This window comes from Canis lupus, chromosome 5 (genome assembly GCF_011100685.1).
Source record: "Canis lupus familiaris isolate Mischka breed German Shepherd chromosome 5, alternate assembly UU_Cfam_GSD_1.0, whole genome shotgun sequence".
NCBI lineage: Eukaryota > Metazoa > Chordata > Mammalia > Carnivora > Canidae > Canis > Canis lupus.
Window position 1 is genome coordinate 15,375,970 of NC_049226.1, and position 18,411 is coordinate 15,394,380.

Below are 18,411 nucleotides of genomic sequence, written 5' to 3' on the forward strand. Positions count from 1 at the left end.
GATTTGGGAGGCTGTGGATAGATGAAGAGTATTGGGGAATGTTTATATGAAAAAATAACCCAAACTAGAGATTCTGTTTTTCAAGTAGTGGTGCAAAAATCAGAATCTTTCAGGAAGGAGATAAGAATCATTGCCTTAGCGAGTCACTGTTACTGATGAACCGGTTGGGATGGAAAATGGTTGAGTCACTGACCAAACCCAAGGTCCTCTGATTTCTTTCTGTGTTGCTGGCCTGATTAATCCTGCCAATGGACCTTAGTTTAACTTCTTCACCCTTTCTTTTCCACTCTGCCAAAATTTCATCCTAGCTTAGGAGGCTTCAATGACCATTGATCTTGGTCTCTAATGGAACAATACCTATTCAATCTCCGTAAGAGTTGTAGTATACTACTACCCACAAATTTCGGGGGTCCAAAGTGGTACTATGGGCATATGGATTGCTCCATTATAATTTGAAGGTAAAAAGTATGTACTTATTATTACCTGATGATATAGGGTGAGTTAAATCTGTTCTAAAAATATTTTACTTATTCTTACCTGTATGGCTTCATCCAGGAGGAAGATGGCGTCGTTCATTAGCAGGTTAAGAAAACGGAGGAAAAGTGGGGGATTCATGGCTTCTAAATTCTTAGAGGCATAGTCAGCCAAATCCTGTAAGTCCCAGCCCAAGACAAAACCATTTTAACTACTGAACCACAACTCACTGGGGCTTATCTGAAGTAAAATTCAGACAACTCAGCGTGGCTACACCAAAAACTCTCTCACCTTAATGCTCTCTCGATAGGTATCTGTTCCCCACATGTACCTTAGGATGGGATACATGGGACGCCGGTAATTAAACTTCTGTTCAAATTGATGGGGGTCTCCTGAAATAGGGTAAGAGCAAAAACCCAGCAAAGGTGGTGCTACCAGAGAAAGAGTAAGAGCTTATGTCTATGTGGAGCCATTTTCTTTTTTTCTGCATGTGCCAAGACTACTGGTAGAATCTGCCCTGGGAGTTTAGAAAGGCCCAGAGTTACAGGCAAGTGTTTACTTATTTCTGTGCTGACAGAACAAGAGGGAAACAGACACAAAAGATACCTCATGCAGAAAAAGACAAGGACCAAGTTGTTCAATAAGAGCCAGGGGAAACCAATGCTTCCATATCCAAATGTAGAGTACTTATCGGACTTTGAATGAGGCCTCTGAACAGGCCATTGTGGCAGCAGCCATGTGCTGAATGGGTTACTAAGTACCCCCCACATTCTTCATAGATAACATCCCAACTGTGAAATGAATTGGTTCTTAATTACTATGAGAAATCAGGTCAGAGGCTAAAAACCTGAGGCTTGGACTGTTGTGACCTATGAAAGGAACCACTAGAGCTTCGTAGTTTGGGTCATATAAGAAGAGCATGGGATTCAGAGTCAGAAGATCTAGGTTTTCCTTTTGGCTCCACTTAATTCAAGCCTCTTAACATTTTTAAACTTCCACTTCCTTAGAAATAAAATAGGAATTATAATACATTCTCTATCATTCCAACTAAAGGGTTGATATGGTCATATAATAAGATAACTGTAGTGATTTACTGTGTGACTATATATGTATTGTAAAGATTTACACGCACTATCGTACTAGTCATCACTTCAATCCATTTTATAGATGAAGACACTAAGGCTCAGAGGTGAGCAAGTGACAAAACCAAAATCCAGATGTGAAAGGCACTCAGTACAATGTTAAATGTCTCCTTAAGTATTAGTTGTATTTAACACCAGATGGTAGGACAGCTTTTATTTAGGATACTTCTTTTAAAAGAGATCTTAAGTAACTGCCTAACATGTTGTTTACTGGTTGAGATGGGGTACAGTTTACTCCTGATCTCAGGGTGGTGAGTTTGAGCCCTGCATTGGGGGTAGAGTTTACTTAAAAAAAAAAAAAAGAAAAGAAAAAGAAAAGAAACAAGAACTGTCCCACTATTCTGCAATTTGAGGCAGATAAAAATCAAGACCTGGGAGGCAGGGGTTGCGTGACTAAGTCTGTTAAGCGTCTGACTCTTGATTTCGGCTTAGGTTATGATCTCAAAGTAGTGAGACTGAGCTCTGCATTGTGCTCCACGTTGGGTGTAGAGCCTGCTTAAGACAGAACATGAAAGACTCCTAACTCTGGGAAACGAACTAGGGATGGTGGAAGGGGAGGTGGGCAGGGGGTGGGGGTGACTGGGTGACGGGCACTGAGGTGGGCACTTGATGGGATGAGCAATGGGTGATATTCTATATGTTGGCAAATTGAACACCAATAAAAAATAAATTTATTAAAAAAAAAAAGATTTGCCTCTACCTCTTCCTCTGCCCCTCCCCCCACTAAAAAAAAGACCTAGGTGTAATCAAACCGTTTGCTTTTCTTGAGCATAATTTTTTTTTCTTGAGCATAATTAAATCAAGCACACAATTAAATTTGGAAGAGCATGTGTTTTGTTTTTACTATTTTTTTTCTTTGCTATTTTTAAAAGGATTTTATTTATTATTTATTTGAGAGAGAGAGCAAGCGCATGAGCGAGAGCACACAAACAGGGTAGGGGAGGGAGAGGAGCAAGGAGACTCCCTGCGAGGGAGCCTGATGTGGGGCTCGATCCCAAGACCCCAGAATCATGACCTGAGCTGAAGGCAGACGCTTAATCAACTGAGCCACCCTGGTGCCCCCTCCCTTTTTAAAGATTTTGAGAGAGATTGTGTGTACACCTGTGCACGTGAGTACACAGGTAGGGGGAGGGGCAGAAGGAGAGAGAGAAGCAGACTCTCTGCTGAGCATGGAGCCCAACACAGGCCTCCAACCCAGGACCCTGAGATCATGACCTGAGCCAAAGTCAGACGCTTACACCAAGCCACCCAGGGACCCCTTATTTTTCTTTCTTTTTAAAAGATTTATTCATTCATTAAGAGGGAAAGGGAGAGGAAGAATCTCAAGCAGACTCTCCATTGAGCGCAGAGCCCAACATAGGGCTTGGTCCCATGACCCTGAGATCATGAATTGAATTGAAACCAAGAATCAGACACTCAACCAACTAAGCCCACCCAGGTGCGCCCCGTTTTTTTTTTTTTTTGAGGTGAGAATCAACCTGATCATATCACTTAGTTGTGTGACACAGACAAATTATCTTTTCAAGCATTCATGTCCTTATATGTACAACAGGGATAATAGAGTAAAACTTGCCAGATGGTGACAAATTATTATTGAAACAATGTAAGAAAAGCACTTAGCATCAATGCAGATACATAACAGATATTCAATAAATAATGGCTGTTGCTATTTTTCTCACATTAAGTACTGATCAAGCTAGGAAACTCCACTAGTATCTGCTTCTCAGTTCTGGATTGCTTTACCTGTAAACTCAATGTCCACAAAAACCTTGATTAGAGCTTCTGCAAGGTGGGGTGCATGAGGAAAGTTGCAGAACACACGTTTCCGGTGGAACACACTGGATACCAAGGGATTTGGGGTCTGATCCAGGTGGGGCATCACTGCTTCCAGCACCTCCGCCAGTTTGGCCCGTAGGTGGGGATTCTTCATCCTGCAAAAAGGGCAGAAAGCAAGCAAAGCAGGTAGAAAACTTAACTCTCAAATTCATGACTGTTTTCTCCACATGAGGAGCCAAAACACTCTATGCTACCATTGGGAGGAAATAACAGGATTCTGTAGTTTCAAGTCTGTTAATTTCTGGGGGATAATGCAGGTACATCATTCAACTTTTGAGATCACAACCTACCAAGTATAAGGATGAATACTCAAATTGCTATGTAATACTAGCCATTCTGTTTATTTTTCTATAATAATCCATTACTGTTTTTATCCCTGTTTCATTGAGGTTAAACTTGCCTCTCTAAGCTTTCTGAGAGCAAGGGTCAGGATGCAGTTATACTACGTTATTTACGATGTACACATGTACCTAATAAATATTTATGGACTTATGATTTCTCATTAGGTCTACTCAGCTCAGTGAAGGATTGGCTTCTACCTACTTCTTACTGACATGGCTTAGGGGACTGTGCACCATTCTCTTCATCCAGCAAATCTTCACCCTTGCACACATGGTTTCCTTTGGCCTAGACACCAAAAATACCAGAGAAGCAACTCTATAGGACAGCGGGTATCTCACTTTGAGAAAAGAAGAAGTAGAGAAGTAGAAACTATGAATGAGATTAGAAAGCATTTACCTGTGCTTACTGCTCATGCAACTCAGAATGTTAAGGGTAAACTTTGTTACCATGCATCTGCTAGAACATTAGAACCTGGCTGCCCTAGGTAAGGTTTCTGGCATTAAGGTAACTATTTTAACCAGTCACTAACAGTGGAATTCTTACCAAATATTCTACATGCAGGTTCAGATTCTCTGTGGGGAAAGTCCTTGGCTTATAATGCCTCTCAAGAGGGGGATTTCTGGCTATCCTTAGGGACGGTCAGGAGATTCATGAATGTTAACACAACTTCTGAAGGCAAGCCCTTATGATTCAGGCTTGTGTGTTGCTTGGTTTAGAAGTCTTCTGAATGCTTTGTACCTCTAAATGGTGTTAGAGCCAAGCTTTCAACACCTCACCTTTCTATGCTTCCAGTGAAAATCGTGATAAAGTGAAGGACATGTTCCAGGGAGTCTGCTGACGTCTCCAAGATGTCATCGGCAAAGCGGCGTAGAAAAATGAGGAAATCACCCAAGTTATCTGCAAAAAATTCTGAAAAAAACCCAAACAAAACAAACCCCCCCAAAATAAACAAAAACCCCCCCTCAAAAAAACCAAACAAACATGCACTGCGATTAAGTGAAACATCTGACTTTCTGTACTAAGCAATATTGAAAATTTTCCCTTCACTCTACCTAACAAAGGTTAAAAAAAAAAAATCACAAATGTCTTATAGGTACTGGGAATGGTGACAAGTTCATAAATGTAGAATCTCCTTTTTTTTGAGTCTCCTTCTAAGGTAAGTCAAAAAAAATTTTTTTTTTAAAGATTTTATTTATTTATTCATAGGCACAGAGAGAGAGGGGCAGAGACACAGACAGAGGGAGAAGCAGGCTCTATGCAGGGAGCCCGATGTGGGACTCGATCCCGGGTTTCCAGGATCACACTCAAGGCTGCAGGCGGCGCCAAACCGCTGTGCCACCGGGGCTGCCCAGTAAGTCAATTTTTATTTCTAACCATGTCAATATGAGAATAGCAGAGACACAAAATACTGTTCACATATCAGTGCAACTTAAGAAAGTACACTGATACATACTCTTTTCCACACTCAAGGGTAACTGTGCATTAAATAACCCTTCAAATGGGCAAAGAATCTTCAACAAAGATGAATACATAAGATGATTCTGGTCATCAGTCTCGAGGATGGTCCTCCAATTGTCTTTGCTTCCTGGTACTCGTGCCCTCATGTGTCCCTCCCTACATTCTTCCAGGGTAGAGGCACATAGAAGCAATGGCATATCATTTCCTTGTTAAGTTATAAAAGCCTAGAGCTTCCCTTTGGTCACTTGGCCTGAAGGAAGCCAGCTGCCATATCATGAACAGTACTAAGGAGAGATCTGTATGATCTGGAAAAGAGGCCAGTAAGCAATTGAGATCCAACAACCACATGACCCAGCTTATAAGCAGATCCTCCAGTTTTGGTTGAGTCCTCAGATTCCTGTGGCCCTGACAGCTTGGCTGCAACTTCATGAAAGATCCAGAGGCACAACCATATAGCCAAACCACTCCTGGATTCCTGATCCACAGAAACTATGTGAGACAAAATTTGTTTTAAGGTGCTATGTTTTGGGATGATCTGTTACTTAGCAAAAGATGGCCAATACAATGATCAAGAACATAAAACCTGATTTTGATGGACAATATCTGCCAACTCCTCACCAACATATGTACATACACAATCTCCTTAAACAACAGGAGATGGTAATTTTTTCCTCCTAAGAAACAACACAGGCACAGTCGAACAGATAAATTTAGAAGTTAAACAATGAAAACAATGCTAAAACTAACAGCTCTGAAAACCCTGGCTGCACTTAATCCCTTGAAGACTAGTTTATGATATACACAGAAGTGGGGACACAAGGCTGAGGAAAAAGCTGATAGTTCCCCCCATTCTTTGACCAGTAGATATTATCTACAAATTTGAGTTGTTTCTTCAAAAACAGTTGAATGATAACTAAGGGAGGGTATTCTGAGGATTATACTTCCAAAGTGACCCAGTTAAACTTAGACAGCTATAAATAGGCAGTTGGTTCCCAAGGAAGAGCCTGCTTACCTGGCACATAAGCCAAAGAGCTGTAGCCATCTGGCAAAGGAAAAGTTAGTTCTATTGGCTGTGAGCCCTCATTGCCTATGGCCAGTTGAACAAGCAGAACAGCCATGGACACCTGCAAGTTTAGACAGTTCTGTAGCATCTGTGGCTCTGTCATGGCAGTCTTGGTAGAAAGATAGATGGTCATCAGCCGTTCAAATTGCTCACGAAGGTTGTCAGCAGCAGGGCTAGAACTTTGCTGAGCATCCCGCCAGGCAACCTGCAGCCGATGCAGATTTTGGTTGATTTTTACCATCTGATCATGCAACCTGCCCCCAAGAAAGTAGAAGAGACTGGGTCAGGAGGTTCATACAGGACAGAAGAGTATACATTGTTCTAGAAAAACAAATCCTCGTTTATTTATTCTAGTATTCTCTTTTAGGATATAGGGAGCCGCAATTGTGATGATACAGAAGGCACTCACAAAAATTATCGACCAGACAGGGGCAGGGGTCATAGCAGCGGGAAAATATTATCATGCATTTGACGTAAATGATGCTAATTACAAATAGCAGCCTTTAGCTGAAACGCACCATCCAAGGAACAGTAGCTTGGTTGAGCAGGGTGTAGACTTGGCTGTTACCATGTAAAATAACTATTAGACAAAGTACAAAAAGACCCCAGCAGGATCATTTGACACAGCACAGTTGCAATGATTGTACTTGGATGCAGTTATATGGACAGTTCTTCTACGGTTAGCTGAGAAATAAAACTGGTGAAAGAAGATTCTAGGTTAGTAACAACCACATATAAACTGGTAGCCACCTGAGATGCAACCTCAGAAACAGCTTCCAGTCCTCTGTTGTTCAATATAAAATTACATTATTCTTCACAAAGGGTCAGCCAAATGTTCTCTAATGAAAGGAAGCCCCGTAATTCAATGTTATGGATAGTTATCTCTAAAGGTATAGCCCAAAGTCATCTTCTTTGGCCCTGTAGGTAATGTCTAGGGTTAGCCAGCCAATATGGGGAGACTAGATGACATTCATTTCTGTATCTGAATGCAAGTGGTTGAATAAGTTAAACATATGCTGCATTATCTATTGTCTCATTTAAAATGTCAATGACTGGGGAACTCCTGCGTGGCTCGGTTAAGCATCTGCCTTTGGCTCAGGTCATTATCCCAGGGTCCTGGGACTGAACCCTGGGTTCGGCTCCCTGCTCAGTGGTGAGTCTATTTTTCCCTCTGCTCCTCTGCCTGCTTATGCTCTTTCTCTCAAATAAATAAATAGAATCTTACAAAAAAAAGTCAATGACTGGGATAGAAAAACTCTAATAAAGATATAATTTCATTTTTCCAGAAATTTGCTGAGAATTTCTGGAAAATTTTAAAAATGTTTTAAATTAAAAAAAAATTTTTTTTAAATGCTCTGTGCCAGTGTAAGTATCCTGAGGAGACATTAAAAACTGCTGTACTCAGTACCTCTTCCTAAGAACTGTAACAACTTTCTTATGTATACTTGCAACTAACTCCTAATCAGCTAAACCAAAGGAGAGAAAAATCACAGAAAGGCACATGTGGCCAGCCTCAACCAGAACCATTTTTGGAAGTCCTACACTCTAGTTCTTAATTCTCCGTATTTCTAGAATCGTTTTGATCTTTGGTACACAGATCTTTTGTGTTCTACTGATCTTATCGGAATCCCTTATAAACATTTTTCTTTTTTTTTTTTTAATTTATTTTTTATTTGAGAGAGGTGTGCATGTGCATGTGTGTACTCAAGCCCCAAGCACTTCATTTTTGTCAATATTGTCTCTATACCACAGAGTAGAGCTTGGTCTTTTTCATCAGGAGTAGTAAGATGAAAATTCAAGAGGAGAAAGTGAAAAGTTAAAACAATTTCACTTTCACAAATCATGATAGATAGTTGATTTAAAAAATTGCAAATTTAGGGGCACCTGGGTGTCTCAGTTGGTTAAACATCTGACTCCTGATTTCAGCTCAGGTATGCTTTCAGGGTTGTGGGATCGAGCCCTGAGTCAGACTCTGTGCTCAGCAGGGAGTTGGCTTGAGGATTCTCTCTCTCCCTCTCGCCCCTCCTCATTGTGCTCACACTCTATCTAAAATAAGTAAATCTTTGTAAAAAAATCTGTGAGTTTAGAGAAAAATACTAATGTGTCTTTAATTTTCAGAAGGGTAGCAGGTCAAAAATGAAAAGTAAATTCAAGTTCTCTGGACAAAGCCAATTCATATAAACATGGGTAAGTGCATACAAAACCCTTTTCCTGGGATGCCTGGGTGGCTCAGTGGTTGAGTGTGTCTGCCTTTGGCTCAGGTGAGTGATCCCAGTGATCCCAGGGTCCCGGGATTGAGTCTGCCATCATGCTCCCTATAGGGAGCCTGCTCCTCACTCTGCAGGTCTCATGAATAAATAAATAAAATCTTAAAAAAAAAAAAAAAAAAAAAAGACAAAACCCAAACCCTTCTCCTGTGAGATCCTAATGGGAGACCTCAGAATCAAGGGAGACTCACTTTCAACCTTCTGGTTATTAACACCATGAAGCAGTTCTTCTTTAATGACATCAGAGCAGTTACCTGTGAAATCCCAAGTACAAAGTATACTCTGTCAGGACAAGGTTCTCTGTCACAAGGTTGTAGTTCTGGGGAAACTTTGGCTCTTGCACCGCTGGGATCAAACAAGTTTCTTTGTCCAAACCTCAAAGAATGTAAAAGGAACAGTAAATGACTTGCTACAGACTTCTGTCCTGCGTCTCCAATGTCCCCTTACTCTAGCTCAGCTCTCTTTCATACGGCTACCAGTGAGATTTTTTTTTTTTTTAGTAATTTCTTTTTAAAAGTAAGTGTAGAAGACACTGTGGATTTTGCCAAGTGATAAGACAGCAGATCATCAGTACCTATTTGTGCTTTTCCAGATCTATTTCCTTTTGACCATGTATTGCTTTTATGATTAGAAGATTCATAAAACTGAAAGGAAATACACCAAAATTAAGAGGGTTTGTTTTTTTTTTTTTTAAAGAGTGATTCATTTTGAGTGACTTATTTTTTCTGCATTGAGTTTTCTCCAAACAGGCCTCAACATTCTTCCTCCCTGGACTCATTTCCTGCCAATTCCCAAACCCCTTCCCCACCTGGCTCTAGACACACTGAACTTCTCATTATTCTCCAATCAAGGCTTTCACAGCTTTGTGACTTTATACTTTAAATCCAACTCATCTCTCAAGATGTAGCCACAGAGACCCCCAACTTCTGTAGAATTTATTATTCACTTCCTCCTCTGTACTCCCAGTTTAGCCCTATACCATATTATGATTATGTGTTAATATATTTGCTTTCATTGGAGGCTTTGAGTTAAAAAACAAAACAAAGCAGGGATTGTGCTTTATTTATTTTTAGGAAGAATGAATCAATCAATACCCAGGGCTGCTAAATTCAGAAAGAATGTTTCACTAAAACACAACATTGAAAAGATACCAGTTTTTTTAAACATCTATCTTTAAAATTTATACTAGTGGAATGCCTGGGTTGCTCAGGGATCTGCTTCTTCTCCCTCTCCCTGCCGCTCCCCCTTCTTGTGCTCTGTCAAATAAATAAATAAAATCTTTTAAAAAATTTATACTAGTTTTTCTTTTTGCCTTATCTTGAAAAAGATGCACTTTTGCGAAAAAGGATAAGTGAATGCCTTAGATGTTACACGCATGCACACGCACATACACACACACCATCTTGAGAAGCCCAGTTCCCCCCTACCTCTCATGTGCACATTTTTAATTTTTCGTTCTTCATCATTCAATTCCTTCAGGGCACAGTAAGTGGGATTAAAGGTGAGGAGCCGAGAGGATCTGGGTTTGCAAAATGGCTGGCATAACTTCAGGAGAGCAGCACCCAGATTCAAAAAGAAGGCATCCGAGGCATACATTTGGAAGAAGATTTCTGGCATCTGATTGGCCCAAATCTTGGTGCGGCCTGCATTTGCATGCAAACAGTTTCCAAGCCAGGACAAGATACAGTGTTTGGTTTCTGGAGAGAGCTGGAGTAAGTTCTTCAGCATCTGGTAGATCTTTTCATGGAACTGAGCCATGAACTGTTTAACCAGAAAACACAACCACAGAACATTCCAGTTTCACAATCCTCATATTGTTACTCCCAAACCTTAGCCACTGGCAATTTCCACAAATATCTTAATCTTTTCCCTCACTCTCCCTGTGCTTTATACCCCAGTTCCGATTTTAAGAAAATTTCTGGGCACTTAGGAGAGCTTCCCTGATGATCTGCCAAAATGCAGATAGCATTTGGATCGCTTTAGAGTAGAGATCAGTAAACTTTGTCTGCAAAGGGCCAGATGATAAATATTTTCGGCTTTGCAAGCTATACGGTGACTGTGGCAACTATTCAGTTCTACCACTGTGGAGTGAAATAAAACCATAACAATGTGTGTCAATGGGCATGGCTGTGTTCAACAGAACTATTTACCAAAACAGGTGGCAGGCCAGATCTGGCCACTGCAGTAATTTGGGATGGGAGACTTAAACCATCCCTAATTCAGCCATTTACCTCCTCATGTTGGCCAGACCTCTGCTAGAATTCACACTAAGAAGCCCAAATGGAGAGAACATAGGTGGAAGGAAGAAAAAGGAAAACAATTGTTTATAAGCTGGAGTTCAGTTGGAAGATTTTAGGAGCCCAGGTTATAAGAAACAGCTTGGTGACAACAGTGGGGGCTGAGAGGAAGTGGCTGTGTCACAGCAGGGCATGGAGGAGCAGCAGCTTATTCTTAAACCACATACCAGCTTATCTTCTTCCCTGAGCCCACACTAAAAAAGAGGACAATTTCTTTACGTGATTATGGTAGAAAAAAGCCAAGCAGATCAATCTGCTTCCCCAAAGAGGCTCAAGCGGCCTTATCTGCATCTGCTCCCCGAGGAAACATGACTTCATCTAAGATTAGGGGGCTGAGATACAGTGGTAAACAGTTCCACCTGATGGATGTTGGCCTCCTGCACTTTGATCTCCTGGGGACTGGAACGAGATGGATTCAGAAAGTAGCCATGATTTTCTACTACACCCGGAGTCTTTAATAAGCAGGAGATATTCAGGATTACTCCCAGCAAGGTCTTCTGGTACATCTGCCCATTGCTAGGGTCCTTGGGCTGAATGTACTCTACAAAAACCTACAGAAGAAAACAAGTCCTATTTATAAGTCTGTATGATGAGTTAAGGGTGGTGGGGTGAAAAGGTCTCAAAGAGTTAAGTCTATAGGACAACCAATGTATCTTTCTCTTATTTGAGAAGTAACATTAGAGCACCCTCAAGATACAGGTGCATAAAGTATTAAATCTCCAGCTCAAATGAATACATACCACCTTTTAGACCTACCTTTGCCATATCCTTCTGCCTAGTGAAATAGAGAAGAATATCCAGATATGCATAAAACAGGATCTGACATAGTTCTAGATCTTTTATTCGGCCCAATAAAATATCAAACACTGGAATCATGACTTCGGGAAATGTGCGAACTTCCTCATCCATTATCAAGGCTTCAATAACCTCTTCCAGAAACTCAGTTACATCTTCAAAATCTAACAGATGACAAATGGGAGGAAACAAAGTCTGTAGTGATTTTTAGATGCTTTTACACACAGGCTCTCTACTCTTCTCACACTTCAGTATCGTACTGCTATTTGACACAGTATGGTCAAGATATGAGCTCTCTTCCTTAATTTATACTTCTGGAACTGTAGTGGCTCTGAGGTTTTCTAACACAATAAAAGTAATTTTAAATTTGGAAATCAAAATGTAGAAATCTAGAGATCTTGCTTATGTACTCACGGGCTCCTTGGATGGCTTCCAACATTAAATCTACCAGTTGCTCATGGATGTTTTGGTCAACATAGATCTCTGGGGTGAGGAGTACTGTTCGGGTATTGGACACAGTGAGGTTCCTGCACTGCACCGCAAAGGGGAGCAGGTTCTCTGGAACTTTGGTAATCTGGAAGTAGAGTGAAGAAGAGAGGGGAGAATCTAGCTGTATGATCTGAACAAGGGTGGACTCAGCAAATAGAATAAAAAAGACAATGTACCCCAAAACAATACTGCTGTCCTGTGGATTCTTGAAAATTCAATAGAGTTCATTCTTTGGTTTAAGGAATTACCTAACTGTAGAATTCTAATCCTGGAAGTGACCAAGCTTAGCTCACTCATTATTTACACCTCAGTGGAAATGAACTTATCATACCTTTCTTTTTTTTTTTCTTCTCCCCAGACCTTTGTTAATTAAGAGTATGACTTTTTAAGGTTTGTATGAGAACAGGAGGCACTGGTTAGCTGAGGAATGGAGTAGACCGCAAGCTACAGAAAGGACAGACTAAAATTTGACAACTAACACTGCCTCTTATATCTAGTTCCTGATATATTATGATGATGAATTGATATAAAAGACATTGATCCAACTCTGGCTTACGTGTTAAAGTCAAACCCAAGAGTACCACACAGTTTTCAATGGGGATTATTCCTTTACCTCTTCCTTAGCTCTTTGGAAGCAGGAATAAAGGTAACAAAAAATGTGCCTCTCCCCTGCATCTCGATCAGCAGAGAGATTCAACGTTGTAGAAGAAGTCATGTTAATCAAGTGGTTGCCTGGATCCTGAAGTAATAAGCGAGCGAAGACAGCCTTTAAGAAAAACAAGCAAAACACTAAATCACTGCAAAGTTACTCTTAGAATATCAAGATGTAAAAGGTCATTCTGACACAGGTTACTGCGAGAATCACAGGATGAAGAGTGAAGGGGCCGTAAAGGACCCCACCTTACTATTTTAGAAAATATTAGGTATATAACTGTATATGCCATTTATCCTTGAACACTATGGGTTTGACATGGATTTTTTTCAATAAATACAAACACTGTAAATTTATCTTCTATTGCTTATAATATATTTTCTTTTCCCTCGCTGACTTTATTGTTTGGTATCCATAAGGCTTCAGGTCAACAGTAGGCTATTTGCTGTTTTTGGAGAGTAACAGGTTATAACATGGATTTTTGACCACCCCTAACCCCCTTGTTGTTCAAGGGTCACCTGTACAGTTATCCTAAATAGAGCTCAAATGTCTAGTATAACCCTAGCATAGAGTAAGCATTAAAACAGCATTTGTTGAATGGTGTGGAGAATCAGTGACTGAATTTATACATGAAATCTATTCCTCTGTGTGACTGCTGGCACTCAGACTTCTATAAAGATAATTTAAACATATAAAGTTAAACTACAAGTTGTCAAGTGTCTGCCCTACCAAACTTTTATTCCTTTACAGTTAATTAGACACTTATAAGGTAAAGCGTACTATTTTGATTTTGGTAAAGATATAAAGAAAGACACACACCTCACCCCTGAGAACTGAAGGAACTGATAGGGGAGATAAAACAGGTACATAAAAAAGCCACTACATGTTACAGAAGGTGATAATTGCTATCTGAGAGGCATAGAGAGTTCACACCAGGAATTCAGATATGTGGCCATGGAAAATAAGAAGATCCCCAAAGAGGAATACCACAGACAACGTTAAGAGATGGAAGTAAGCAAAGTCATGGTTGGGGAAACATAAGCAGAGTTCAAGAGCATGGCTAGTTTGTGCTGAGGGCACACAAAGGAACATCAGAGTGGTACCTGCTCAACGTTGTTCATATCAAGCCAGTCTTGATCTTCCAGGTCTACTGCCATTTCTTCCAAATACACACAACGGCTGGGGATGCCATTCCCACTTTTCAAGCTTGGGTCACCTGGGAAATGGTTTTAATCTGGTAGGTTAAGAATAATGCTTCCGTCTTATACAGACAACTGATTTTTTAAAAAAAGATTTTATTTGACAGAGAGAGAGAACAAATGAGCACACAAGCAGGGGGAGCAGCAGAGGGAGAGGGAGAAGCAGGCTCCCCACTAAGCAGGGAGCCAGATGCACAGCTTGATCTCAGGACTGCAGGATCATGACCTGAGCAGGTGCTCAAATGAGCAGATGCTTAACCAACTGAGCCACGCAGGTGCCCCCAGACAACTGATCTTGAGCATTTCTCTTGAATGTCAAGTCCAACTCAGGTGGTATCAATGATAATCTTTTTTTTTTTATCAAGGATAATCTTGACACACAAAGCAGTATCTAAAGACTTAAATCTTTTCCAAGAGTCAAAGAGCATGTCAGGTTTTGTCATAAACTTAACATTATGACATTTAAAAGAGTAAATCTCAGGGATGTCAGGGTGGCTCAGTGGTTGAGTGTCTGTCTGCCTTTGGCTCAGGGTGTGGTCCCGGGATCTGGGATCAAGTAAGTCCCACATCAGGCTCCTTGTGGGGAACCTGCTTCTCCCTCTGCCTATGTCTCTACCTCTCTCTCTCTGTGTCTCTCATGCATAAATAAATAAAATCTTAAAAAAAAAAAAAAGTAAATTCCAGACAAAAGCACATACTTTGGGGTTTAACTACAGATAGGACATAGAAGGAAAACACTATGACACCTCTTGGTTGACACCTCTTGGGTTCCCATCTAAATGTTTAGGTCACCTCTGAGAAGAAAAAGGACTTGGCTACCACTTGCATTTCCTTTTAAGGTGGTAAAGGTAAGGAGCTATTGACCCAGTCCATATCAAAATGGTAACGAAAGCTGCACTTGTGTCTAAATACTATTTTTAGGTCAATCAAAAGCTTCACTGAAATGTCAAAACTGTGTTCTAGGCAGTACAGTTAGTTTAACCACTAGATACAGTAGGTTTCTATGAACAAGTTCCTAACCCAAGCAGGAAGGGAAGAGTAATGAATAGATTGGCTGCAAGTCTGTAACTCACTGTTGTCCAGAGTAATGAGGAAGATCCTTTGGATCATGTGATTGATGTTGAGTTGCTCACATATTTCTTGCTGTGAACGGAAGGAACGGCTAATCTCAGCCACAGAGTAATCAAATTCATCCAGGCTTTCTGACACACTATTATCCGAGTCATCTGGGCTAGCTGTGAGTTCATCTGCCAGAAAATGTAAGCCATTAAGAGTTAAGCTCTTATCTTTAAGAGACAACCAAGTATACTATCAAAAATGATAAATGTTATCAAGAGAAAGATAATTTGGGATGTGAAACAAGTTAATCATCTAATTAGTGAATATCTCAAGTCACGAAACTTTTTTTTTAAATTTAGATATAAATGATGTATAACATTATATTAGTTTCAGGTATACAATATGATTTGATATTTGTATATATTGCAAAATGGTCACCACAATGATTCTAGTTAACATTCGTCACCATAGAGTTATAGTTTCCTCTTGTGATAAGAATTTTTCAGATCTACTACTCTCGTAGTAACTTTCAAACATGCAATACAGTATTATTAACTATAGTCACCATGCTATTCAATATATCCTTAGGACTTATTTATTTTATAACTCAAGTTTGTATTTTTTGATCCCCTGTATCCACCTCACCCCGGGCAACCACCAATCTGTTCTCTGTATCTATGAGTTTCTTTCTCTCTTTTTTTATGTATCATCTATAACTGAGAACATTTCTTTGTTTTTATTTGTCTTTTTCTGTCTGACATTTCATGTCACATGGGTCTGTGTTGCAAATGGCAAGAATATTCCATTGTGTGTGTGGTATATTTTCTTTATTCATTCATCCACTAATGGACACAGTTGTTTCCATGTCTTGGCTATTATAAACAATGTTGCAATGAACATGGGTGTACTGTGCTTTTCAAGTTAGTGTTTTTGTTTTCTTTGGGTAAATACTCAGAAATGAATTCCTGGATCATATGGTAACTGTATTTTTCATTCTTTAAAGAACCTCTATAATGTTTCCCATAGTGGCTGGACCAACTTACATTCCCACCAACAGTGCACCAGGGTTCTCTTTTCTCCACATCCTCGATAATACTTGTTATTTCGATTGTAGTCATTCTAACAGATATGAGGTGACAACTCATTGTGGTTTACATTTGCATTTCTTTGATAAGTGATGCTGAGCACCTTTTCATGTACCTGTTGGTCATCTGTATGTCTTCTTTGGAAAAATGTCCATACAGATCCTTTGCTCATTTTTAAACTGGATTATTTATTAATTGAGTTGTATGTGGCAACATCCTAAATACAGGATTCTGAAATTCCTGGCTGTAAATCCTACCACATTTTACAAATCAAATTCTTTCCACTCATAATTGCACTCTGTATTACCAAAAGTAGTAACACTATGCAGAATCTCAGTGAACAAAGAATTACCTAACAGACCACTATGCCTTTAATTTTAAATATATAGATTTTTCCTGATTTTAAAGAACACGTTTTATTTTTTTTTTAAAGATGATTTATTTTATTTATTTATTCATGAGAGACAGAGAGAGAGAGAGAGAGAGAGAGAGAGGCAGAGACACAGGCAGAGGGAGAAGCAGGCTCCATGCAGGGAACCTGACATGGGACTCGATCCTGGGTCTCAAGGACTATACCCTGGGCTGAAGGCAGGCGCTAAACTGCTGAGCCACCTGGGCTGCCCAAGAACACATATGTTTTAATAAATAATCCCAAATTGTATAGGAAAATATAAAGTAAAAAGTCTCCTCTGAACAAACTCCCTATGGACAACCACTTAAGTTAACAAAGTGTTTCAGATTTTTTTTTTTTTTTTTCCTATTCTGGTGCTAATGTTTATTGCTAGGGCTTTCAGTTACCAAAAAAAAAAAAAAAAAAAAAAGAAAAAGAAAAAGAAAGAAAAGAAAAAAAAAGGACGGATTATACTATATATACTGCTTTCCAGCTTGCTCTTTAAATTTAATCAGCACCAACATCCTTCTCTGTTAGGTCATTTATAGGCCTACCTCATTTTTTGTAATAGCTGCACTGTATTGCTTTGTATGCACACACTCTGACTTGTGTAGCTACTTCTCAACTGATGAACATTTGGGCTGTTTCCAATTTTTCATGATTTCAAACACTACTGCATCGAATAGTACTCTTTTTGTACACCTGTATGAGTAATTCTGCAAGGTAAATTTGTAGAAGCAGAATTGCTGAGTTAAAGAGCTTGCACATTTAAAAGTAAACATATATTACCAAATTATCCTCAGAAAGACTGCTCTCCTTTACAAGCCCCTCAACAACAGTTTATGAGAGAGTACCTGTTTAAATCTTCACATATTTCATACAGTGCTCTAATTATTAGCAGGCTAGATTTTTAAAATCATTTGATTATTGCATATAAATTGCTCATTTGAGTCTTTTCCCCTCTAATTTGTTACTATTTTCTTATTGACTGGGTCTTTTTACTTTTTAAAAAAAGCAACCTTACATTAGGAGATTGCAGGAGGAAAAGGGGCGTGAGGAATAGGAATAATAAGGAAATGGGAAGATAGGATTTATGAGTATGTGGTTGAGGGAAATTCTGCTACATAGGTTATTAGCTCTTATCACTCTCGGGGTTCAGAGAACTTATAGGAGAAGATTGACAGACCGCTTGTCCTGGCTGTCAGTAGACAGAGCTCCCCCTCCGAATGGACCTCATGCTGAAAGAGTTAAGGTGGTATTGTTCACTAAAAAGCCACATGAGCCTGCATCTGCTTTTTTCTACCAACAGTGACTGTTCTGAAAGGCCAGGCAAAACTCAGAAGTTAAGAGTTGCTTTAGTGTGTTGAGTGTAGGCAATGTGAAGCTCAACATAGGAGGCCAAAGGTTTTGGCAGAGTACTAACTACTGGTGGAAAACAGGTTAGACCTGGTGACATGGTAAGCTGTAAACAAACTAAAATGAGGAGAAGCCAAAATAGTAACAGAAGCGCATGTATCTGATTTGTCCCACTGCTTGGTGCCTGCAACACTCCCAACTCAAGCCAGCCTGATGTCTGACAGCCAGAAGAACAAACATTTGCCACTCTACTCCTATAAGGTTAAGTTCTTCTCTGAACCCTGAGAGTGACAGGAGCTAAGAATCTCTGCAGCAGAATTTCCAACTACATACTCATAAATCATATTTCTCCATTTTCTTATATCCCTATTCCTCACTCCCCTTTCCTTCCTACAATCTCCTAATGCAAGAATCTGGAAGAGATTGCAGAGATTGAGACCGAGCTGCCTTTTTTTAATGTTTGGAAGTCAGCATTACATATACGCCCCCCCTTTGCTTCATCATTA

At 39.8% G+C, this 18,411-nt stretch overlaps 1 protein-coding gene across 1 annotated transcript in view; it reads right to left on the reverse strand.

The window, feature by feature from the left end:
- UBE4A (ubiquitination factor E4A) overlaps positions 1 to 18,411 on the reverse strand; it is a 37,693-nt gene that overhangs the window by 12,743 nt on the left and 6,539 nt on the right. The window contains exons 3-15 of the mRNA XM_038535996.1: positions 15,088 to 15,261; positions 13,919 to 14,031; positions 12,777 to 12,929; positions 12,089 to 12,248; positions 11,636 to 11,838; positions 11,239 to 11,430; positions 10,010 to 10,343; positions 8,837 to 8,957; positions 6,265 to 6,569; positions 4,571 to 4,703; positions 3,360 to 3,547; positions 766 to 866; positions 538 to 651 (exon numbers count right to left, since the gene is read on the reverse strand). Coding sequence (XP_038391924.1) covers positions 538 to 651; positions 766 to 866; positions 3,360 to 3,547; positions 4,571 to 4,703; positions 6,265 to 6,569; positions 8,837 to 8,957; positions 10,010 to 10,343; positions 11,239 to 11,430; positions 11,636 to 11,838; positions 12,089 to 12,248; positions 12,777 to 12,929; positions 13,919 to 14,031; positions 15,088 to 15,261 — 2,291 coding nt within the window. The remainder of the gene's footprint in view (positions 1 to 537; positions 652 to 765; positions 867 to 3,359; positions 3,548 to 4,570; positions 4,704 to 6,264; positions 6,570 to 8,836; positions 8,958 to 10,009; positions 10,344 to 11,238; positions 11,431 to 11,635; positions 11,839 to 12,088; positions 12,249 to 12,776; positions 12,930 to 13,918; positions 14,032 to 15,087; positions 15,262 to 18,411) is intronic.